The 25,243-nt window shown below is 28.3% G+C and overlaps 2 protein-coding genes across 3 annotated transcripts; both read left to right on the top strand.

The window, feature by feature from the left end:
- Positions 1 to 5,160: 5,160 nt before the first annotated feature.
- On the top strand, positions 5,161 to 6,538 carry LOC121203015 (protein LIGHT-DEPENDENT SHORT HYPOCOTYLS 4). The gene is made up of 2 exons (XM_041101388.1): positions 5,161 to 6,176; positions 6,339 to 6,538. The coding sequence occupies exons 1-2, from the start codon at positions 5,557 to 5,559 to the stop codon at positions 6,361 to 6,363; spliced, it is 645 nt and encodes a 214-aa protein (XP_040957322.1). The 5' UTR covers positions 5,161 to 5,556; the 3' UTR covers positions 6,364 to 6,538.
- A 12,942-nt stretch (positions 6,539 to 19,480) lies between these two features.
- Positions 19,481 to 24,908, top strand: LOC121221042 (serine/threonine-protein kinase tricornered). 2 transcript variants are annotated; one of them, XM_041101387.1, is made up of 14 exons: positions 19,481 to 19,686; positions 20,611 to 20,972; positions 21,255 to 21,429; positions 21,814 to 21,897; positions 21,984 to 22,225; positions 22,323 to 22,542; positions 22,826 to 22,905; positions 23,013 to 23,097; positions 23,231 to 23,362; positions 23,458 to 23,571; positions 23,651 to 23,698; positions 23,882 to 23,966; positions 24,198 to 24,254; positions 24,361 to 24,908. In XM_041101387.1, the coding sequence occupies exons 2-14, from the start codon at positions 20,755 to 20,757 to the stop codon at positions 24,459 to 24,461; spliced, it is 1,641 nt and encodes a 546-aa protein (XP_040957321.1). In that variant the 5' UTR covers positions 19,481 to 19,686; positions 20,611 to 20,754; the 3' UTR covers positions 24,462 to 24,908. The 2 variants fall into 2 exon arrangements, with proteins under 2 accessions (XP_040957321.1, XP_040957320.1); XM_041101386.1 differs by having other exon boundaries at positions 19,505 to 19,675.
- The last annotated feature ends 335 nt before the right edge of the window (positions 24,909 to 25,243 follow it).

The raw sequence follows: 25,243 nt of genomic DNA, 5'->3' as shown, positions 1-25,243 counted from the left end.
AGACATTATCAAGAAAATTGATATAAAATTTGATGATATAAATATCAAATAGAACATGATATTTTACGTCGGGTATAAATAGATCATGTCCTATAAAATAAACACCATTAACATACACATCTAATATATATGTAAAATTTTAAAAAATACCATACATGTACACATGCAAAATACCAAATACGTATAATCTTAAAACTCCATCTTTTAGCAGTGGATTATGTGTAACACTGTAAAAAGGCAAACTGCAAGTTGATGTGAAACATGAGCTCTTTCCCACACAAGCATAGTACTTAGTAGTGAAAGGGTTGGCAGAACCTTTGTCGACGGCCATACTTTTTAACACTTTGCATGAACTCATAAACAAAAACAATGGGACCAAAAGCTCTTTTGGAAAACATCCTTGTCATCTTCTTCTTTTTGATTTATTTATTATATATATAAATATATACCTAAAGTGGACTATCATGTTTCCTTAATGGAGTTTTTAGTAACCCAATATTTTGTATAAGGTTGAACTTGGTAATTTTTTCTACTTAAATTGAATCTTAAATTTGATAATTATTCTCATGTTTCGACTTATTTTTTTTTTGTTTATTTTAGTTTTTGAACTTGACAATTGTTCTCATACTAAGGCTTGAACTTTAGAGTTTTCAAGGACTAACTTGAAAAAAAAAATCAAGCCCCAATATGGGTACAATTGTCAAGTTCAGGATTTAACTTGAATAAAAAATTTCAAGTCTCAATATGAGAACAATTGTCAAGCTCAATATCTAACTTGAAAAAAAATTTAGGCTCTAATGTAAAAAATGTAGTCAAATTCAAGCTCTAAAAAATAATTTAACCCTTATATATATATTAAGGGTAATTATACTTTTTTGATACCTGAATTTAGTTTTAATATTCAAATTAGTATTTATGTTTTTTTTATCAGATTGATAACCGAGTTTGCCTTTTGTTACACATTTTAATCTATAGCTTTACTAAAATTGGATGGCGTGAACCAATCAAATTTAAACACGTGATATTAAAATGTGTGAAGAAATTAAAATTAAATAAAAATAAAAATATCTGTTTGAATATTAAAACAAAAATCAAGCGTTTACCTATAAATAATTAGCCGACATTCATATATTATTAAAGCAGACAAAAGAGATATGAAAATTTCACGATTTAGATGCACTTTTTATGCAATTATTCAACATGTCTATCTGTAATCATGAATTGACCTATTTTCCTGTTTATGATTTCATCTCCTTTCTAGGCTTTAGCCCCTGTGAAGCCGTATGTAAGATGTAAGATGTTTTAGCCCCAAATTTGTTCAAACTACAATTTCACCCAATCCCATCATTTTTCAGATTTACCACACACTCCTCTTTATTTTAATATGATTAAGCTTATTTATAAATTTCATCTTTCTATTTTACAAAAAAAATAATAATTTATTTAAATTTTGTTCTTATATTTTATGAAAATTAAGAAATTTTTTCAATTATTATTAGCAAACATATGAACTTGAATAGTTGATTGTTGTGTAAATTATTCAACACTTGATTTCTTTTTCTAATTCCTTATATAAGTTGCTAAACCATTTTGAATAACGGTTTAACCTTAATGTTCAATAATGTTATCCAATTAAATTGATTTATTAATTTTCGTAAAATACAAAAATCAAATTTTGACATGACCAATTCTCAATTTCTATTTTAAAAAAATTAACGTTCGAGATTCGACTCCTTTACATAAATCATACATAAATTTTACTATATATGAATTTTTTTAAAAATTATTTTAGTTTAACTTAGAATATATTTCAAAAATTAGTTTAATTTCTCTTTATAATACTTAATTCTAATTATAATTAATTCAAATATATATAAAAAAAAGTATTCCATTAAGTTTGGATGATTAACAGCCATCCTTTTTTTTCTTTTATACATTTTGAGTACTTCCATGGCACTTTCTTCTTTTCTTTTTTCACTTTATTTGAAATGAAATTGTGTCCACCCACTAATTCAACCCCCACTAAAATGAAGCCCATGCTTCTTTTTTTCTTTTATGGAGCTGGATGGTAAATATTAATGGGTTAAAATATGCTTTTTAAGTCTTTATACTTTTTTTGTATTTAGAATTTGGTCCATTTACTTTTAGATTCAATTGTTAATATCATTAAAATTCTCTTGTTAACAATTGGATATGCATTTATAAATTTGAAAAATAAACGGATTAAATTTTAAATATATGAAGAATATTGGAACTTAGAGCATATTTTTAACTGTTGAATAATTGATATGATTTTTTGTTTAAAATTAATTTAATTTTGATTTAAATATTGTGGATATTTGAATCTATTATCCAAATCCTTGAATTTAAATTCATTTACATTTTTTTGTTTATTTTATATTTAATTTTTAAATTAAAAACTTAAAAAAATACATCTCTTATAAGCATTTAAAAAATAAGTTGAATATTTGGAACACTAATAATGTATTTTTTATTCCACAAGCAGCCTTCAAAAATTAACATCTGTCTTTTTTTAATATTTTAATAAAATCTAATGTTTATATTTCAAATCAAACCGAAATTAATTAACTACATATAATGTTAATACCATACATAAAATCCACCCACAAAACACTCCTAATCCACTACCTTTTTTTTTTTTACAAAACATAATTTTCTTCTGCATTAAATCCAAAATTAACTCATTTGGATTCTACAATCACAACCTTTATTTGTCACAATATAGTCTCATTTATATGTATATTGTGGAGAGATCCCAATTCTATTTTTCCTTTTTCCCTCTGGACAGTTTAATTATGAATTTCATTCACCTACTTTATAAAAATATAAAAATTGATCTTTCTATTTTAATTTATTAAAATTTGATCTCATATCTTACGAAAATTAAGAATTTAGTCGAATTTAGTTATGATATTAAACATTTTTAGAATAATTATCATCATGGGTTTGGGCCGGATCCTAATGAGCTCACTCTCCTGCAAGGTTACATGTGCATATAATACCGTATAAACATGTGTTGAGTCTAGAGTAGAATACGTGTCAATATGCATAGAATCTACCTAGCATGTCATATCAATGAACAGTACCCATGTCATATAAATATACAAATACCACTACCCGAGGAAGATAGTGAAAAACACTCAACAAATATCAATATTAAATCATTAATTAGGAAACCAACGCTTAAATAATTTATATGCAATGAATTATGGAAGAGATTAATAAGAATGATGATATTTACCTAAGTTTGATAAAGTTGAAGGAGCAATTAAAGTGGTTTGAAAGAATTGCTAACCTAAGCATGTTTTTGCCCCCCTAAATAAAGGAATAATACAAGTAATCAAGAGATTATATTGCATCAATAAAGATTAAAGGAGAATATGAACTTTGTTTCCAAAGTAATCAATATATATTATTATAAGTTTTGTAAACATCTTCATGTCTCCAATGAATTTAGCTTGTATTAGTGAAAAGGAATTTTTACCAGGACATTTAATTATTGCACTTAATTTATAAACTTGGTTGATTCCATCGTATTTAAATAAAATTATGGTATAATGAAAAATTTATGTTTAATATTTATAAATTTTTAGTTCAAATTGACTATTAATGTTTCAAAAAGAGTCAGATCGTTTTTTAACGGAATTAATTCTTAATGATGTTGGCGTGAGAACCTGCATGATAGTTCACGTGTACTTCATGCTAACGTAAAACTATTTGACTTATATATGCAAAATACTTTAGTATGAAGTAGACGTGGATTGTATTTGTGAATTTGTGATGTGGGTTGTCATGTTTAAAGTTTTAACATTTTATTTAGTATTTCCGTTTAAAAAACAACTTGATACTTTTTGAAAGGTTAATGAACAAATTAAACTCTTTTTAAGAGGTTGAAAGTCAAATTTAGTTAAAAAAAATATAGACGTTAAGGACATATCTAAAATTATTGAATATGAATTTTAAGTTTTTAAAAAATGAAGTTGATTTAAGACTCCCGACCTAATTAGATAAATAAGAAGTGTGTTTTACTAGACATAGAGGGAAATGTATTTAAATTTTAAATTTATTATATGGTATTTTTTAAAATAATATCAAACCTTAAATTTTAAGACCGTCTTCTGCTGGAATAAAATTAGATATAAATAATAAAAAGAATGAAAATACATTGATTTGGTGTGATAATTTGAATGACATGCAAAAACATTAGGGTTACAACTATTGGCACACATCAATTAGGGAAACTGTTTCTTGATGGACTGATGCTTTCAGATGATGCAATTGCAAGCAAGTGAGTGAAGGGCATTGTAGTCTATTTAATATAAAAGGTGTTGTCAATCAATGAAAAATTAAGAAAAAAGTGGAAGAAACAAAATCATATTATTCCCTCAATTTTATTTTTTAACCCAATAACTTTATGCTGTCTCAATCAATCACCTTTCTTTTCTCTCTTTGCTTTTACCTCACTGTTAAAAAAACACTCTTTCAAGGTTAAGCTGCAACTTTGAGATTAAGTTTTATACAATTTTTTTTAAAAAAATTAAAAGATTTAAAAATGGTGAGATTAATGAAAATTTTTAAATATTTTTAAAAGAATAATTAATTTTTAAAAAATTGTATACATAATGAGAATTTTCAAAAAATTAGAGAGTTTAATTAAATTTTTTCTAAAAATTCAAAGGAGAAATAAAATTTTTCAAAAATTTTGACCACCATTACCGTTTGCAGGCTTGAATTTGAATATCGCAATTCGTAATTGCGATACATAGGTTTTGATGTGCATATTATGTGTGGTTTTTATTTATTTATTTTGAATTAATCTCAATTTTTCATTCATTTTGTATTATATTAATTAAATTTTATGTTATATTTAATCGAATTCTTTTTAAATTAATCGAGTTAAATTTGATTATTCAAGGTTTTGACCAAATTCAATATAAAACAAAGCTAACTGCACATATTTTTTCCATTTCCCATAAAAACCCTAGACAATGTTTTTTTTAACTTTTACCCCATGTTAACATTACCAGTTCCAGTCAGTGTCATAAAAATTTTGCAGTGAACTCAGAGTTTTACTGAGAGTTTAAAAAAGATAAATAAAAGCTACCACATTAAGACATGATCATATGATGTTTTCTAGGATTGATCAAACAAAAAATGTTCAAACAAACCTCAAAGAAAACAATGGAGTACTCACTAGACCTAGCTGCTTTGCTTTACCCCTAGGTTTTATATATATATATCAAATTATCAATCGACTTCTTCTTCTTTAAACCCCTTTACTGCCATTTTTCTCCTCTTTCTCCTATGGCGATTCGTTTTTTTTTTTTTGAGTAATCCTAGGTGAAAAACCTACCTGTTTTCTTCAAACACTTTTTGGGCTGTTTATTTTTCTTACAATATCATGGTGTTTTTCAGACAAGTTTGAGATTTCACAAACTACTGTTCATCTTCATGTTTCTCCTTTGGTTTCTCTTGATCTGTTTGTGATCATTTAAGGAATCATCATCTTATTTGCATTTTTGTCTTTTTCTCGATATGGACTCTCTTCAGGGTTTCGAAACCACTGGAAACCCTTCCGTTGCTTTAACACCGATTTTCCCTCTTTCGATGACCACCGTGAGCGCAGCGTCCGCCGCCATGACCACCACCAACGGAAACCCTTTATCAGTCTCCTCCCTTTCTTCCTCTTCCAGCTCCTCCACTTCCCCGACCACAACTCTCAGCCGTTACGAGAACCAAAAGCGCCGTGACTGGAACACCTTCGGTCAATACCTCTGCAACCACCGCCCTCCTCTCTCCCTTTCCCGTTGCAGCGGCGCCCACGTCCTTGAATTCCTCCGGTACCTAGACCAGTTCGGGAAAACCAAAGTCCATACCCCACTTTGCCCTTTCTTTGGCCACCCTAACCCTCCAGCCCCATGCCCTTGCCCTCTCCGTCAAGCTTGGGGAAGCCTCGATGCTCTCATCGGTCGCCTCCGTGCCGCCTTCGAGGAACACGGCGGCAAGCCTGAAGCTAACCCCTTTGGTGCTCGTGCTGTTAGGCTTTACCTACGTGAAGTCCGTGATTCACAAGCTAAAGCTAGAGGCATAAGCTACGAGAAGAAGAAAAGGAAACGTCCCCCTCATAATCCTCCATCTCTTCCACCACCAAATCAGTAAGCAAAAAAAACCATATATCTATATATATGTATGTTCAAGTATCAACAAGAGCTGCATGGGAAAAAAATGGTTTTTTTTTTCTCATATGTTTGTTTAATTTATGTTATATAAACCATAATGTCTTAAAAAAGCTTATTTCCTTTTGTTATTTTTGTCAGGTATTTCTCTCTTTTTTTCCATTAATGGATAATTACCCTGTGTCCCTATATATCCGTATATCATTTTAGATCAGTAGAAGAAAACCAATGTCCACTATTTGTAGTAATTTAGATCTATGTGATTTATAACGTCCAATTTGTCTTTGATTGTACTTTCCATAAACCATTTGTGACAAATTAAGTTTCAATTTGCAGATCAAGTTTTGTGTCTGTTCTTCAATGGTGCATATATACATACATATATAATTTTCTTCCATTTCTTCATGGGTGCAATAATGGGGATCTTTACAAGAACCGTAAAGAACAGTGAAATGTTGTTAGACTTAGTTTCACTTAAAGGGGGAAAAAAGACATGATTTGAAATGGACACTAAGAAGGAGACAGCAAGTTGTCCAGTTGTAGATTATCATATATCTGGAATCACTAATGTTGAATTAGCAGCTATACCACAACCTGGATTAGATTTTATATATAGAGAGAGTTTGATGTGATAAGTGACAGACCAATAAATATAGAGACCTGGCTATGTTCTAACCAGTGTAGTATGTTCAACCCTAGTTTGGTGTTTGGTTTCCATGATTTGATTCTTTGAAAGACATTTTCTGATGGAAAAAACTCTTGTTTGAAACATGTTTTTGTTTGGGTTTTATATATATACTGTTCTTTTGATCTGTTCTGTAAAATGAATCCCAAAGTTTTCTTTACATAACTAGGTTTTCTTGAGATTTAGGGTAAAGGGTTCCTTAAAAAACCAAAAAGATTTAAATCAAATTATTTTACGATATAGTGGAATTTTTATATTAAATATACTTTATTTATCAACAATATTAAGTTGAAACCTTTTTTGGCCCTCACAAGGGACTATTATTTTTACTTAAGATGTCCATCATTATATGATATATTTAAGATTCTGCTGGGACCAAAGTTGATTCTAATGCATTACAAGTAAAAAATAATAATTTCTCCAAAATTAATTATCTCATGCATGTTAAGTTTTGAGTATCAAGTGATCCGAAAATTAATATGATACCGAAGGCTTGATCCGAAATGTGATGAGACCTTTTTAACTTAGTGGTACATTTTATGTATATTAGCTAAATCCTTAGATTTTTTTAATTATATATCTTCTAATTATTTTTACATGATTTGTACGATTCTATATAGGAATATGAGAAAAGGATTGTATGAATTAGTGATGTCACGTTATCTGTATCCTTTTTTTAAGAGTTTAATGTCATATCAATATTTTTTATCTTAAAAAAATCAATTCTAAATAAAAATCCTGAAATTTAGAATGAAAAGTGATATCTTTATTTCATAAAATTATTTCTCTATAAATATGAAATATGATATGCAAATGGCCTTATGATTAAATTGAGAGAGATTACCCCGAGGAAGCTTACTTGTTGCTTGATTTTTGTTGGGGGAAGTATGAATGTGGATGGTTATTGGAGTAAAAAGTTTTAGAGTTGTTTGTAGAGATTTTTTTTATTCGAAAAATTATTTGGTTCATTGTTAATATTTTACTCTCTACTCGTGAACTTTATTTCACTCGCATGAACTAAATAAATTTTTTTGAGGGCATGCATATATATATATAGGATTATTATCTTATACACCATTGATAGAGTACAAGCATAACATTCATTTTGTCAATTGTTTATTTTAGCATTAGTGATTTAATTTATGATTTTGGGTGTTGTAGATCATTTTTTAAGTTATAACTTACAATTATATTTGTATTCTTCTAACTGGTTACAAGTGTACACAAAAATTGATATTTAAATATCAAACCTCAAAATTCTAAGAGTGTTGTTTTATTTCATAATTTATTTATTCATAAGTTAAAAAGTTATCATTATCTACCAAAAAAAATTAAATATCATTTAGTTATTCATTTAACTTAAAATATAAATTATTTTTTGAGAAGTTAACAATGTGACCAATTTGAATGTTAACAGTATTGATGATAATGTCTACAAATTTAAAATAAACATTAAAGAATAAATATTGCATTTCTAATAAGAGAGTGTAAATTCGAATTTTTACGAGGAACAATCACAAACTTTGAATATAAACAGTAAGATGGATATGCACGATAAATTAAAGATACATTACACTCTTAATAAGAGAATTTAGGTTTGACTTTGGAGATGATGTTATTGGAAGAGATAATTACGGTCTTTGAAGCGATCAATTCTCATACCATGGGCAAAGGTAAAAAATTTATTATAGGGTCAGAATTGAACTGAAAAATCTTGAGAGGCTAAAACAAAATTTTATCAAAATTTAAAGGGTTAATGAGGAAATTATACAAAAAAAGGGGGATCAAGGCTCAATCTCTTGGTGTGGCTCCTACTTCGTAACCCTTAAAATAAACACGAAGAATACTCTTTAATTGCAACTTAAAAATATTGTTTTAAATTTAAAAAACGACATTAAATTTTAACATGGATTAATTAAGAAAATAAAAAAGCTCCTCTACCCAATAATAAATGGAGCCGACAAATTCAAAATTCAAACTCACATCTTCAAAGATATTGCAACAATAACGATCTCGATTATTCATAATTGAATTTGAAATTAAATTTTGTAATGAAAAAAATACATTTATTTCATTTTCACCCACCAAACTCCAATTGTTGATTTCAATCTCTTAAGCCCACTGTCACTTTCGTGAATTTTCAAACTCACCATAACTTTTTTCCATTGTTAGTCCAAATAGGGCAAAAAATGATAATCATGTATAGTGAACAATCTTTTGTTGTGTTCTGCCATATTTACTGTGTTTGTAAATATTATTACAATAAATAATAACCATAACCATTAACAAATCATAAAATAACGCTTACAACTGTCTCAAATTAATAATAATAATCTTATCATTCTTGTTTTATTACGATTTATATATTAATAGGTAAATATATTATGTTGAGATAAATTTATAAATCATAATTTCGATCTTAATTAATCTATAATATATATAAAAGCACGAGTTTGAAAAAAGTTTTGAACCGATGAAAATACCTTTTATTTTTCATTGTATTACTAAATTAACAAAATAACTATAATTTAATTTAGAATTATTAGTTAAAAAAGTTGTGCTAATTTTGATATAAAATTATTACTTGAGTAGAACTCTAAGCATCAAATATAGAAAAGTTTGTGATAATTACAATTATAATTATTAGTAAAAAATTTGAGGTAAAAAAGTTGTTTTGATTTTATTTTTTTAATTCGTGTTTATTGATGTAAAATAGAATTAGTACTTGAATAAAACTTTAAGCATTTTAATTAACACTTAATTAATATTAGAGTTATATATCAATCAAATTTTAAATTTAGCTTTTTGAATAGAATTTAGTAATTAGACATATTTAATCAAGTAATATTTAAGAAAAATTCTCGATAAAAAATGGAGACTTTTAGCATTAATAAGTTAGAATTATAAAAAAATTAATAAAGAATTAAAGTCATGGTTCTTCGAATACGCAATATCGAATCGTATTTGAACGATAACGACACTGGAGATTGACTGAAGATTTTATTAATTGATGATGAGGTAACATGATATTATGATTTTATTTTTATTTTTTCTATAAGTTTATACTATGTGAAGCAAGTTCTCTTAAACTCGTTTCCTTTTTTACCTATCTGTTATTTGTTTGATGCAGATGAAAAATAATTTGTGAGCTTGCTTTGAAAAGAAAGTCAAATTTTAACAGTTGTTTTTTAACCACTATTATTAAATATATTTATCAATTTAGTTGTGCAGATGAAAAATGTTTAGTGGGTTTGTTTTGAAAAGAAAGTCAAAATTCGACAATTTTTTAATTAATATTATTAAATATATTTATTTGTTTATCATGAACTATTACTATAATTATTATATGTCGTTTTACATATTTCTTTTATTTTTTTCAAATTAATATTATAGTTTATTTTCTCATATAGTTTTAAAATTCTATATTATTTAAAAATTAAGAGAAGTTACCACTGCGGATGATAGGTAACAATAATTAAAATTATGTTATTTAAAACCTAATAAAATTTAAACGCGTAATTTTATATACAACACATATAATATTAGAAATTAGCATAGTAATAAATAAATCTTTAGAATAAATAAAATAATGAAAATTTAAAAGTATAGCATATATTGTTTCACTGTTAAGGATAATATATTTTTAATTAGACTTGTTTTTATTTAAGAAAAATAAATGAAATTAATTAAAATAATAAAAATAAATGGTAACTTTTTCCAAAATTTAAAGATTATATTTGTAATCTAACATAAAGAACGAGTTATACCATCCATATAATAGCAAAGTGAATTAAATAAAAGAAATTTAAATAGTTCAATGATAATTTTATGATTTTTTGAAATCGAGTAACCAAAACATAAAATTATTAATTATTCAGTAACCTTAAGTGCAATTTTCCCTTTTCTTGAACACTGCCAGTAAACAAACAGTTTTCACCGTAATAATAAAAAAAATTGTACCGTTTTACTGTTGTTTACTCCATGATGCTCAAAGCTGACAACCGTCTGACACAACATGGTCTCCTCTCTTGTCATTCATGTCTGCTCCCCACTTTCACATCCATCATCACCTAGTTTAATGCCATGATCCCCTCTCTGATTTCGCTGCGTGGATGAATGACAGCCGTTGATGAATTGACCCCCACTTCTTGATGCGGGGGACCTTGTTGATATGAGTGTAAAAGTTGTCATGTCAAAGTCAATAACTTTTGGAAAGAGGTTCTGGTTTTCTGTCAGTAGTAAGATAAAAAGGGCTAACTGGCATTAATGAATTATACTAACATTAACCCATATCATTAATAATTTAATTTTAAAAATCATGAAAAATAAAGTATAATGATTAAAAATTATTATTGCATTTTAAAAATTTCTAAATAGATTATTATAAAATAATTTTTAATAATTGAATTGTATGTTTGTTGGTTGTATTTAAAAATAGGTATATTAGTCATATATGTTATATCAAAGAGTAAATCAATCTTTTTGTTAAAAATTGGTCTTTATATGTCAGCATTAGTACACGTGGTATATCACATGTAAATTGTTTGATTATTTATTCAACCACACCGGTTTTTAACAATAGAAATTAAAGAATTTTTTAATGAAAATGACCAGTTTGCTGTTAGATCTAACACACAGGGACTAATTTGCTCATTTTTTTAGTAAAGGAGATAAAATGCAATCTGGCTCTTAATATATAACCTTTCATGGTACTTTTACCAATATTTTAACCATTGAACTTAATAATTGGTGCTTGACCCTTTTTCTTAATTTGATCTCTAAACTTTGATTTCGTCAAAGTATGATGACATGCCACTTTTTTATTGTGTCGCATTAGTATACTTTAACGGAATCCAAGTTCATGTGCTAATTTGAAAAAAGCTGTTAAGTTTAAGGATTAATGTGAATTCAAGTACTAGAGTGAACATAGCTGCTAAATTTAGGGGCTAAATATTGTATTAACCCATAAAATAATGACAATGATTTAGAAAAAGAAGCAGCACGTATACATATTGACTATGATATCATATCAATGAAGAGATTTGCTTCAAAGCTCAATTATTTCACACTTTGTTATTTAATACTACTAACAATACAAAAAAACTATTTTCTATTTGGAGGATTCATATTTAATGTGGTATAAAATTTTATACGCTGTTATTGTTAAAAAACATAGTAATAATATATTTTTTAAAATTATTCAATAATTTATCGATAATGTCTTTTAATATGATTAATTGTACTGTTAATATATTTATTTTTATGGGACACTTATCAACCCATGACTCTACTTATAGAGTCTAAAACCTCCATTGAGAGTGTATCAAATATTTTCTCTTTTTTAAATTCACAACTATTAAATATTAAATATTTTAAATAAATTATTTTCCAATTAACTAAGAATAATAGAAGTTATCTACTTGTTTTTTTATTAAAGTCTTTATCCTATAAAAAGAGTTTATAAAAAGTTTGGGCTTATAAGTTCAAAGAGGTAAACCAATATCAAGGCCCAAATATTTTACAAGGCCTATAATTTGGGCTAAACTTGGTCACATTGAGCAAAATAAATTCGACCCGTTCAGTCAAGTAAGACCAGCTCGATGAAGTTCAAGTTAATTATTATAATTTTAGAATTAAAAATTTAAATTTTTATATTGAAAAAATAAAAGCTTCAGAGGCTCGATGGACAAAATCGAGCCTCGAGGAAAATTTTTTCTTGCCAATTAAATTTTATCAAATCCGATTCATGAATACCTCAATTTGTTTGCATTGAATTGCCTTAGAAGATCCAAAAAATGAAACAAATAATTAAAATTAAGTTTAATTATGCCCCAAATCTTTAGATTTTAAAATTTAATCTTGTTAGTTATCTGATAGAGGCGAAGGCAGAAAATTATTTTAAGGGGGCCGAAATTGAATTTTAATTTTTATGATAGTAAAAATGTAATTTCATCATTTCAATAGCATATATCTTTATAATTTTAAAGGATTAAGTCAACTTTTTTTTATCATTTTAAGGAGTCAAAGTGTAATTTTACATTTATTAATTTAAAATTTTAAAAAAATTAAAGGACCTAAATGAATTTTTTTCTATTTTAGGAGGATTGGGCCCCTGCTACCCCTGGCTACGCCCTTGTTATCTGATTTGAAAAATTAAAACCTAATTAATAAAAAATATTTGACATTTTAATATTCAAAAAGCTTGAACTAAAAATTAAAGCCTAATCGATAACACATGTTGAAGTTTTATAAATGTCAATTAACAGCGTTAAAAATTGGATTTTACTTTATTTTTTCCCAATCAAACAAGTAAATTGACTTGAAAGAAACTAAAAGTAAAGGACTAAATTTAAAAAAAAATAAAAGCACAAGGACTGAAAGCATAATTAGACTTGATGAAATGATCTAATCTAATTTTAAATCACAATCACCAGCTGTTTTCCTTTTAAGTTGCTAGCCTGTTTGCCAACGGCAGCAGATTCGTTTTCATTTTTCAAAGTAAGATTTTCAACACTGATTTTTTTTCTTCTTATAGTGGGGACACAATTCTATGTTATTTACAAATTTGGCCACCAACTGTTTTTATAGATTCCTGGCCGTGTTTTCTTGATTCTTCCATTTACTGCAATGCCTTTATCTTTGGGTTACTTTTTCTCCATTGCACATAGCCAAGCAATATTCTATATGAGTAAGACTTGGAAAATAAGCCTTAGAATTGACCAATGAAAGTGACCATCAAGCTATACACCAATATTATTTTTTTTCACCTTTCAATTTAAGGTTTAATTCAATTGGTCTATTCAAAAAGTTATATTTGGTAAGTTTTAGATTTAAATCTCGATATTTTTCATGTCAAAATAATCTTAATCCATCAATTTCATCCATCCTTATTGGGGTGGATTTTTTTTTTGAAAACTGGGTTCGAGTCGATAGGTTTGTGGGTCTTTTTTTAAGAAAAAGTTGTAAGGTTTTAATTATTTAATTTTATAATTGTTGGTTGATTGGGTATTAACTCGATTGATATTAACATTGTTGCTAGTGCAAGAGGACGTGAGTTCGAGTGTGCTGAAGTGCATTATCCTCCTATTTAAGGGTTCGGGAGAGAATATGGGTAGTTCTTAGGTGTTGTATAAAAAGTATAGATATTATAAGAAACTATAACGAAATTAATGTTACAAAAAATTATAATTGTTTTTATATATTTTAATCACAATTAAAAAAAAACTTTATAACACATTGTAATATTTTAGCTATTTTTATACATTTTGAAATAATAGATGTTGATGATGGCAATAGAATCACTGCAGAAATAAGAAAAATAAGAACACAGATTTTACATGGAAACCCTTTTGGGAAAAACTACGGACAGAGGAGAAGAAATTCACTAATGTTGAAAAATTAATAATACAAGAGGAGTTTCGCCCCCACAGATCCCCTTATTTTGTCACTGTATTTTATTTCTTTAAAAAATGATGGAATTCGAGTCATACAATTCTAACTTATTTAATTAGATCATTTAAAATTTTATTATATATTTTATTTAATCTTGTGGGAAATGAATATAATATAAAATTTATGTAATATTTCAGGGCAAATTGAGTTGAAGTTAATAAATTTTTTCGAAAATTAAATTTAGATAAAAATAAATTTAGGATGAGGAAACATTAAGATCGAGTCGAAGCAAATCTAACTTGAGCTTATTGCCATCCCTAATGGTAATAATCCCCTCATTTTCCTAGGCTATAAAGTCTACAAATGGAGACTCGGAAAAAAAGCAAGCTTTATTGACTAACAATGTTTTATTTTTCTTTGAATCAAAGACTTAATTTAGTACATTCGTATAATCAACTTTTTTTAAGATTTGAAGTCTAAATCCGAAATTAAGGTAAACCTTCGAATAAGAGCAGGTGCAAAGTAAAAAAAAAAATTATAAAGATAAATTTATCAACTTAAAGGGCCAAAATTAGAATTTCCCATTTTAAGGGTTGGGTCCCTGCCACCCCTTAACACTGCCCGTAAATATTACTGCACTGGACTCCCAATTTTCAATTGGAGTCTTCAAGGAGCAGTGGGTGAACTGGGCAACTAGTGGAGGGGGTAATCCCCCTTTTGCCGCTGTAATCTTTTTAAATTTATATTTGTTAATTTTACTTTATTATTAGTTTAAAATTAAATATATTAATATATTTTATTAATCAATATAAATATATTTTTTAACAATTTCTTAATATAAATACAATTTTAATAATTAATAATTAATTCATTTTATAATATATTATTTAATATACATATAATTTCAATCATTTTGGATTTTTATTATAAGTATGCTTATTTTATCCAATGTTTTTAATGATTATTTTATAGTTTCTCCTTACTTTTATCACTACGATTGAGTCCAAAAACATATCTCATTATTGATTTTAATCTCATCCTTAATGATTATTATTTTATCTAATTAATAATTTAAATTAATTATATAATTAATTAAAATATTTATAATAAAATGTCGGGAGATTCATTTTAATATTTTATTAAATGAATTTATAAAAATTCACATATTTTTAATAATTTTTTAAAAGTAAAATAATTTTAAAAACTTTTATTACATATCATTTCTAATCTAATGTCCTTAATAGTCATTTTCTATTCTCACCTCACCGCTACAGCTGCATTTGAATCCAAACACACATCTCACTGTTGTTTGTTCCTAATCTCACTGTTACAGTATCCAATCTCACAGGCAATGCTGTTTTTAACTTCACCGAAGGTAAACATACTGACTATCCAAACTAAGTCTTAGTTCATGCATTTAAAATAAATTTATGAACGGAGACAAAGAGATAAGCATTGTCTTGCCCACCCTCACCCTAAATAGTAAAATTCTCATTTAACCCCTGAATTTTTATGAAATTATATGTTAATATAATAGTAAAATTATATTTTGATCCCTATAATTTATGATTCAATTTTATTCCCTAAAATAATTTTCGAAAGGTTCAAGATTCAAATATTAAAATCCGCAATCTTTTTTCTAGTTCTCAAACCGTAATGTCAATTTTCATCAAAAACAAAGTAATCTATGTCCAACCCAAGTAACTTAAAACTAATTCTTAATTGTGAAAGCGAAAACCCAAACAACGTATCCATTATAGTGTGATACTAAAATAACATTGAGAGCCATAAATAAGCACATGCATTGTCCCAATTTTCTCCTGTTTTGTAAGAATTGCTGATCATGTTCCATTGACCATTGTTGTCTCCCTAACACATCTCCTTTAAGTTCCTAATCCCTGTTTCTTTTCCCATTGGCTATGGTTTGTCCAAAACCCAACAGCTCCCTAGCCATGCCAGCAACTGTCATGTTCTTTCAACACTTCAATAATTTCCCCCTTTGGATGGCTACTTAAGTTAGTCGAATTTTTAATTTTGTTTTAGACTTTTTTTTTATATATATATTTATACTTGATCCATATTTTAAAGATAAATATCAGTTTTGGCTTGAGATAAAAAATATTAAAAAAATATATTTTTATCAAACACATATCATTTTAAGAGTAATGAATTGAATATCTAATTCATTTCAAATTAATTAATTAATCAAAATAAGTTTAAACAAAAACTTACGCATTTATATAAAATGAGACTCGAACTTGATGTTATCATTAAATCCTCAAAAGCTTTTGTTGATGAGTTAAATTCCAAGCAAATTTATAAATGCTCTAACCACGCAAGGGGGCAAACAAATGAAAAAATAATAATATTTAAATTTGTTGTAGTTTACAAAAATTGTGAATTTAATCAAATTAAAGTATATAAATAAAATTCACTGCTTTCACAAAATACAATGATTAATAATGCAATTTAACTATACAACTTTCACATAAACTTATACTATATGGACTTTTTGTTTCCTGTTTATTTTGAATAGATGTGTATCCAAATTCCAAACCAAATGCTTTGGAAAACATGATATGGTCCCCCCAATATGATGCCCTACTTCTAAGGGAACTCACACCATTCTCATTGCTCATCATGTAGTTGACATAGCTCCCATTGCTTTCCCCCAGTTCTTATCCTCTGTTTAGAAGAGTTTTTATTGATTATTTTGGGGAAAAACACATGAGAATTACCATTGAAGCAAAGATATTATTATATGCAATTTTTTTTTTTTATTAAGGAAGCTTTGGCTCATAGGGTTAAGGATGTTCTAGTCCCCTATGTACTGAAGGCGGAGACAAGAAGGCAAGTAGTGGTAAAATTATTCTTTTAGTTCTTTTAAAATTTACACAATTATAAATTAATATAATGATAAATTTGTACTTTGACATTTTTTTAAATAATATTATATTTTTACTACTGCCTATATAAATTTTTAAATAATATTATATTAAATCATTTATTTATTTTATCATATTCACTAATCACTATCAATCTTTAAATTTTAATCAAATTATTATTTTATGAAAAACTAACAAATTTGTAAAAGTTTAACCACGCATATTTTGCAGCTACTTTATAAAATTAAAAATACATATTTTTCAAAAAAGTTTATATATTTTTAAATAAATTATTCATGTAAATAATACAGTTCACTCTAACATTGTTACAATTTTAACAGTTAAATCAATTTTTTTGTCCAAAGATCAACAATTTCACTAAAATTTGAAGATTGATGGTCAATGTGATAGAAAAAAAGAACTAGGACCAAAGTGAAAAAATAGTAAATGTTAAGAGCTAAATTTGATGCTTGAGTATTTTCTATCCCAATTAAGCATCTACGTTTGGCATTGGTATTCGAGTGTTTTTGTCCCAAGTACCTATACATTTTGGTCCATACAATGTCGTTGGATATCAAAGTGAACATTAAAGCCAAATTCAAATATCAAATTGAACATCAAAACGAAATTCAAATACCAAATGATATATTTACCCTAAAAAGAACAAAGACACATGTCAAGGCTTTTAATAAGTGATTTTTAAAGAAAAGAAATTATTAAGGCAATTATTCTTGACTGACAGACACTTCTCTAATCCCATAATTTCTAAGTGGTCCAGCTCATCTTTCTTTATTATTTTATTATTTTTAATAAATTACCTACTTTATTCTGTTTCAGTTCATTTTTTTTTGTTTCACTTCTAATTTATATATGTTGTAATTTGTATATTTAAATCATATTTTATATTATATAAGAAAATATTTGATATACTACTAATGAAGTTTTTAAATTTCACAACTAAAATTTACATGCGACACATATCAATATATTGACCGTACATATTTTGACCCATTTTATGGTTTAAAAAGAAATTATATAGGTATAATTTTATATTAATAATTTATATATTCTTATAATTAATTTTTTAAAATATTTTTTATCATTTTTAATTAGTGAAATGGATTGTTTGGGTGAATCGAGTCTGAGTCTATTCTTCTTTTGAATTGGACTTAAACTCGACCATCAATATTTCTAAATACAATATCAAATTTTTAAAAATTAAAATTAAAGTCATAGATGTGGATTGTCACGTGGAAATCAAGTCAACAATTAATTAATTTTTTAAAATTTAAAATTCAAAAAATTATTTTAAACTAAAAAGTATAAAAATTATAAAAAATATTTTAATTTGTAAAATATTAATTGCTAATGTGGCACACACGTAAGTTGTCATTTTTTAGTGATTTTGACAAACAATGCAAGTTTAAGGGCTAAAAGATACGAAAATTTGAATGGATGGCTAAAATAATCTCTCTCTCTCTCTTTTTTTTTTGTAAAGTTGGAAAGCCAAATAAATTATTATATAGTTTTTAGATTAATTCCACTCTATTCAATTTTTTATTCGTTGTACTTTGCACTGGTTGAATTCTATACTTTAATTTGTCTAACCTATATTTAGAGGTATATTATACTTAAAATTGTATTTGTATTTATAATAGTGGAAGGGATTAATATTATTAATTCATATATAAAGTCCTACATGGTACACTTCATCTATGAACACCAAACCTAACCTAATTCATTTAAGATTCAAATTAATCAATGGGTAAATTATACTCAAGGTCTTTAAACTATTAATAAGTTTATATATTGGTCACTTGACTTCAAAAAGTTACAAAATGGTCTTCAAACCATCTGAAAGTTTTCATTTCTTGTTAGAATTGATGTTGTATGACCTTTTCTAGTTGCATCGCTATCACCAATCGAAAGTTTAGTTTTTTCATTAAACAACTTTGAATATAACAGATGTGCAAACCAAAATTCGAATAGCTTTCTTCTTTAATCTCTAAGTTGACTGTCAAATCGACTTGGATCTAATATATATATTTTTACCCATTGATAGGTATTGATCCAACGTACCAATCGTGAAACCAAACTTAAAAAAACATAAGAACCTAGTGATTTAAATAAAAATATTCGAATAGTTTAACAATTTAAATAAAAACTTTCAAATAGATCAATGACCATTTTGTAACTTTTTGAAGTTGAGTGACCATAACATAAGCTTACTAATAATTTAGTGACACTGTGTGTAGTTTACCCTGGACTAATTTGTAAATCCTAAAAAACTATTAAATTTAATGTAAAAATATATGTAAAATAAATATAAAAGCAGTTAAAAAGCAAAGCGAAGGCAAAGCTTCCAACTTTTGAAAAAGCCTGAAATCATATTCAATGGGGTTTCAATTCGGGCATCTTTGCTTCAATCTTCTCTTCTCTATGCTCACTCTTCTCTGAAAATTGGAAACGCTGTCGTTTTATTATCTTCTCTCGCTCAATCGCCCAATCTAGATTCGGTGCTTTAACTGTGTGTTCAGTTTAATTTCTGCAATTCTTTTGTTCTCTTTATATTTTAAAGCCTTTTGTTTTATTTTTGGAGTTTTTTAGTTGTAGTTTAGTTATGAGTGAGTTGAGATTTCGATTTGACTCTTTCTGTTTGGTTGGTGATTTTTTTAATTGACTGTTTTCGGGTATTTTTAGATCGATTTTGCTTCTTTGATATGTGATTCTCAGTTCTTAGATTCCCTTTTTGTTATCAGATTTTGATTGTTCTGTTAAATTGATGAAAAAAAAAAGCTTGATTTTTTTAACGATAAGTAATCTTAACTCTTTCTCCAATCTTTTCTGAGTTGAATTGCTTTGAATTTTATTGATTGATTTAATGCTAACTATTTTAGGGTGAATAGTTGAGACTTGAGGATCACAGCATCATTTCATTTTTTGTTTTAAATTGATGATAAAGTGTTAGGATATTAATAAATTTTTTGTCCCACAAGAGTTTTAGATTGGTTACTGTAAATAAATTCTACTTCGGGATTCAATTTTCGACCTGTTTGAGATTCGGGTTTTGAGTTGAGGGTTGTTTGGTTGCTGTAACATGTTGGAAAAAAAAACTATGTTGGTAGGTAAGAAATGTGCAAAAAGTGAACCTAATAGTGCATACCTTGCTGCCTAGTGCTAGCATGTCACAACTAATTAAGCTTAACATAGTAATTGATTGTTTGGTGAGACATTAATCGCCTCCAAAAGATCATGAGGTTTCTGATGATTAGCATGTTTTTTTCCTTACCGGTTGTCTAGTTTTTGTTTGTTTGTATGTCATATCCTTTGACAGATGATATAAACCTAAAATTTGTTTGTGAAGTTGCTTTCCCTTTTTTTTTTCTGTTCTGAAATGTTAGCCCTCATTCTAAGCTAATGTACTGTTATTTCATTCTTTTTCTATTTGCAGAACTTGTTTGTTGGATATTTCGGTAAACAGTGACGAGCTAAAAGTCTGCAAGATTTGGTCTCTGAGAATAAGATTGTTGATGAAAAGGGTAGCTAAAATGTACATCTAGAAGTGTGACATTGTAAGGGTCGTGTTTATAAACCAATGGAAACTGCAAGGTGTTGGCTCAACAAATTGAAATCTAAAGATAAGTTAAGGCCTTCAAAGAAGAAAGAGGCTGCAAATGGAAAGGAGGGGTCTAAACCACCAGCAAGTGAAGAGGCACCATCAAAAGTCACCAAACAGCGGGTAGAAGCTGCAAAGCAATATATTGAAAACCATTACAAGAAGCAGATGAAAAGCCTCCAGGAAAGAAAGGAGCGGTATGATTTAAATTCTTCCCTCATGGAAATTGTTTTTCTGCATATATAATGTTGCAAGCAATTTTATACTGCGTTCCATATTTTAGATCGACAATTTGGTGGAATTATGTCATGTTGAGATGCTTAGTAGCATGTTTTGGTTCAAAACTTCATACAGAAAACTTAATTTGGCAGTGCTTTCTGTATCATCTGTAAAATATATAGCATGATTAGGACTGTGGGGAAATTTATGGTAGTTCATTTTGAAGAATAGGAATGACGGTTAATTATGATTTTTTGCAGACGTGATATTCTAGAAAAGAAGTTGGCTGATGCTGAAGTCTCTGAAGAAGAACAAAACAACTTACTAAAGTGTTTTGAGAAGAAGGAAACAGAATACATGCGACTCCAGCGGCATAAAATGGGTGCTGATGATTTTGAGCCATTGACCATGATAGGCAAGGGTGCATTTGGTGAGGTAATTATATCTTCATCATACTATACATCATCACATAGGTTCTTGTCTTCTATTTGTGCTCTTGCTTTGATATTCTTGCCAAAATTTAGAAATTTTTGGCGAGTTATGACTACCACTAGATTTTTCTGTTGCTTGGCTTAAAAAAATTGTTGTGCCTGCCATCAGCAGTTTATTTTCTTGAGACAATGCATCTAGTAAACTTCTGGAAGGACAGGCTCCTACATATGTACTGTATTTGTTGAATGGTGGCAAGTTACTAAAGCTTGTGGATTCTTTGGATGTAGTGTTAACACTCTCTTGTGACTCACCTTTTTCTGAGTTTATAAAACCCATGAGAACGAATTTTAGGATAATAACTTTTAACTTCGCATCTTCTCATCACAGGTTAGAATCTGCAAGGAGAAAGCAACTGGTCATGTTTATGCCATGAAGAAGCTTAAGAAGTCAGAAATGCTTCGCAGAGGCCAGGTACACTATTTCAACCCTGCTATATAATTGTGTAAATGCATTTTGAATCACGATGCTAACTTTCTAATTGCATTTATAATTTTCAGGTTGAACATGTGAAAGCTGAGAGGAATCTACTTGCGGAGGTTGACAGTAATTGCATTGTCAAACTATATTGCTCCTTCCAAGATGATGAGTATCTATATCTCATTATGGAATATTTACCTGGGGGGGATATGATGACTTTACTGATGCGGAAGGATATATTAACTGAAGATGAGGCCAGGTTTTACGTTGGAGAAACTGTCCTGGCAATTGAATCAATCCACAAACATAATTATATTCATAGGTGAGTTGACGTGACATTGAATCTTCTTAAGCTTTTTTGTAATAATCTTCCTGGATTTGCACTAAGGGGTGAACTCATTCTATGTGGCATGGTGCAGAGACATCAAGCCTGACAACCTGCTACTTGATAAAAATGGTCATATGAAATTATCAGATTTTGGATTATGTAAACCATTAGATTGCAGTAATCTCCAGGAAAAGGATTTTACCTTAGCAAAGAATCTCAGTGGGGCTCTTCAAAGTGATGGACGACCTGCTCCACCAAAACGCACACAACAAGAGCAATTGCAGCATTGGCAGAGGAACAGAAGGATGCTTGTAATTACTTATCTATCATATAGCTAATTCAACGTTATTTATTGTTATCAGTGATTGAGCTATTGAGTTCATAAAGCAAGAAAGTCATAGACTTGTTGCTTCTTATTTTCCATTGTTTAGAGTTTGCAAGGCTTATATTTTACAGCTGTTAGTTGCCTTAGATATTCTAGAACGACCATAAGCTCACCTCTTTTTCATGCTAAGTTTATTTAGAAAGCTTTTTTCTTTTTTGTTGAAATTGCAAATTAATGTTGCTTAAACATTTAAATGTTGTAATACTCAGGCATATTCTACGGTTGGTACACCTGACTATATCGCTCCAGAGGTTTTGCTGAAGAAAGGATACGGAATGGAATGCGATTGGTTTGTATATTAAACATTTTTTATTTAATTTATATTTCATGAAATATGCTTATTTTAGCAAATATTTTGTAAGATATGTTATAGTGGATTTTTGGATACTTTTCTAGGTGGTCTCTTGGTGCTATCATGTATGAAATGCTTGTTGGATATCCACCCTTTTATTCTGATGAGCCAATGTCGACCTGTCGGAAGGTAAGTTTTTATTATTACATTGTTATGCTATCATGTATGAAATGCTTCTATATCGCAACTCTAAAGTAGTTAGTAGTTATTGTTGTCTTTGTCATTGATGATTCTTTATTCTCCTTTGTTCAATATCTTCTAGATAGTAAATTGGAGAACGCACTTAAAATTTCCCGAAGAAGCAAAACTATCCCCCGAAGCTAAAGATCTTATCAGTAAACTCTTATGTAATGTTGAGCAAAGGCTTGGCACAAAGGGCGCTAATGAAATTAAGGTGTTGTGCGGTGTGTTCTGTTCAAGATTCTTTGATTCTGTTCTAAAATAGAATGGAAATGACTATATTAACTGTCTGTATCTGTTCTTTTTCAGGCTCACCCATGGTTTAAAGGTATTGAATGGGACAAATTGTATCAAATGAAAGCTGCATTTATTCCTGAAGTCAATGACGAGTTGGACACGCAAAATTTCGAGAAGTTTGAGGAGGTGGATTGTCTTTGTTGTGTCTAAATATACATTTGTGCTAAGACATATTCTTATTTTTCTCCTTTCTTTCATGCACCAGGCTGACAACCAAATTCCATCTGCCACAAAATCAGGTCCTTGGAGAAAGGTTAGTACAAATAGACTTTTTTATTATAATATTTTGAACCTCAAGAACTCGACTAGCCAGCATCATACAAAATTTGTACGTGTTTCAGACATATTATTGAACTCAACCTAACATGGTTAATAAAGTGCAATTGCTGTTAAAGGACATGAGCAACGTTAATCAATTTTACACTTTTTGATACAGATGCTTTCATCCAAGGATGTAAACTTTGTCGGTTACACATACAAGAACTTTGAAATTGTAGATGACAATCAATTACCTGGCATTGGTAATTTTGGTTCCTCCAATTTATACTTTTGTCCCTTTGTTCCTTTTGTTTTCCATGCCTGTAGCGTTCCTCTCGGTACTTTTGACATACGTTGTGTTTTTACAGAGATCATTGATGCATGCTTTTCTCTATCTATCTTTGTCCGTTCTCTTCCGGTTGTTTTGCACACAAGCTTATCCTATGTGCAAATATCTTTGTGTTTGACCCATTTTTATTTATTCCGTTGTGCAGCGGAGTTGAAGAAGAAGAGCTCAAAGCCCAAGAGACCCTCCATCAAATCCCTTTTTGGTAAGACATTATCAAGTATTTGGGAGATATAGTCTAACGCATATATATATATATAATCCAGTATTTGGGGATAATTCACTCAGTAATATCGGCATATATTTTGCAGAGGACGAGTCCGCTGCAGCTGCCAGTCAACCTGTTCAAGGGAGTTTCATAAACCTCTTGCCACCGCAACATGAAGCCCCAGAGAATCATTATAGAAAATGACCTGACTCACTTTAGTGGTGTCCATGGGATTATAGCTATGGCCCTGGAAATCCAAAGATAACAAAGCTTTAATATTATCTGGTAAGTAGCTTTTGTTTTTTGCCACAGCTTACCTTTCAAGTTTCCATTGAAAAAGTTTTTAAACAAAGTGGTTTGAGATTTATGAGATTGGCTCTTGAATCAGCTAGGAGATTGTTCGTCTGTAAAATTATATATATATATATGGAAGTAAATATTCTTTCAATATTTGTTGTGTATTATTTTTCACACCCAACCTATATTATGTCAAAGAGAGAGAAGTCATGTAGTATATACCCCATTGTTGGTTTCTTTATTTTATTTTTTATTTTTTTAATAATGTAAATTAAGTTAATTTGTTATATGATTGACAATAGGTGTAACTGTTTCAATATACATGAAAATGGCTAAAATTTATTTGAATGCGCATACACTATCCCCTCCTAATTATTGTTAATAAAATGGTATCGATAGTGGATTTTAATTTATTTGATAATCCATAGGAAAAGATCTTGTCTGTGCTGTTAGGAATATTAATTCTATCATTGTGTTTTATGCTTTATGTTTTATTCACAATTTATATGGGGTGTTTTGAATAAATTAAAAATCTTAACCAAATTTAAACAAAAAAAGTTCAATTAAAGATTGATATAATTTTTCAAATCAAAATTTGTTTTTTCTTTCTAAATTAACTTTCACAAATAATTTCTGTTTAAAAAGCATTTAAAATTTATATTTCATATATTAATAAATTATTTTATCAT

This window comes from Gossypium hirsutum, chromosome D09 (genome assembly GCF_007990345.1).
Source record: "Gossypium hirsutum isolate 1008001.06 chromosome D09, Gossypium_hirsutum_v2.1, whole genome shotgun sequence".
Classification (NCBI taxonomy): domain Eukaryota; kingdom Viridiplantae; phylum Streptophyta; class Magnoliopsida; order Malvales; family Malvaceae; genus Gossypium; species Gossypium hirsutum.
The sequence above is the reverse complement of the archived record's forward strand: the minus strand, read 5'-3'. Positions and strand labels throughout refer to the sequence as shown.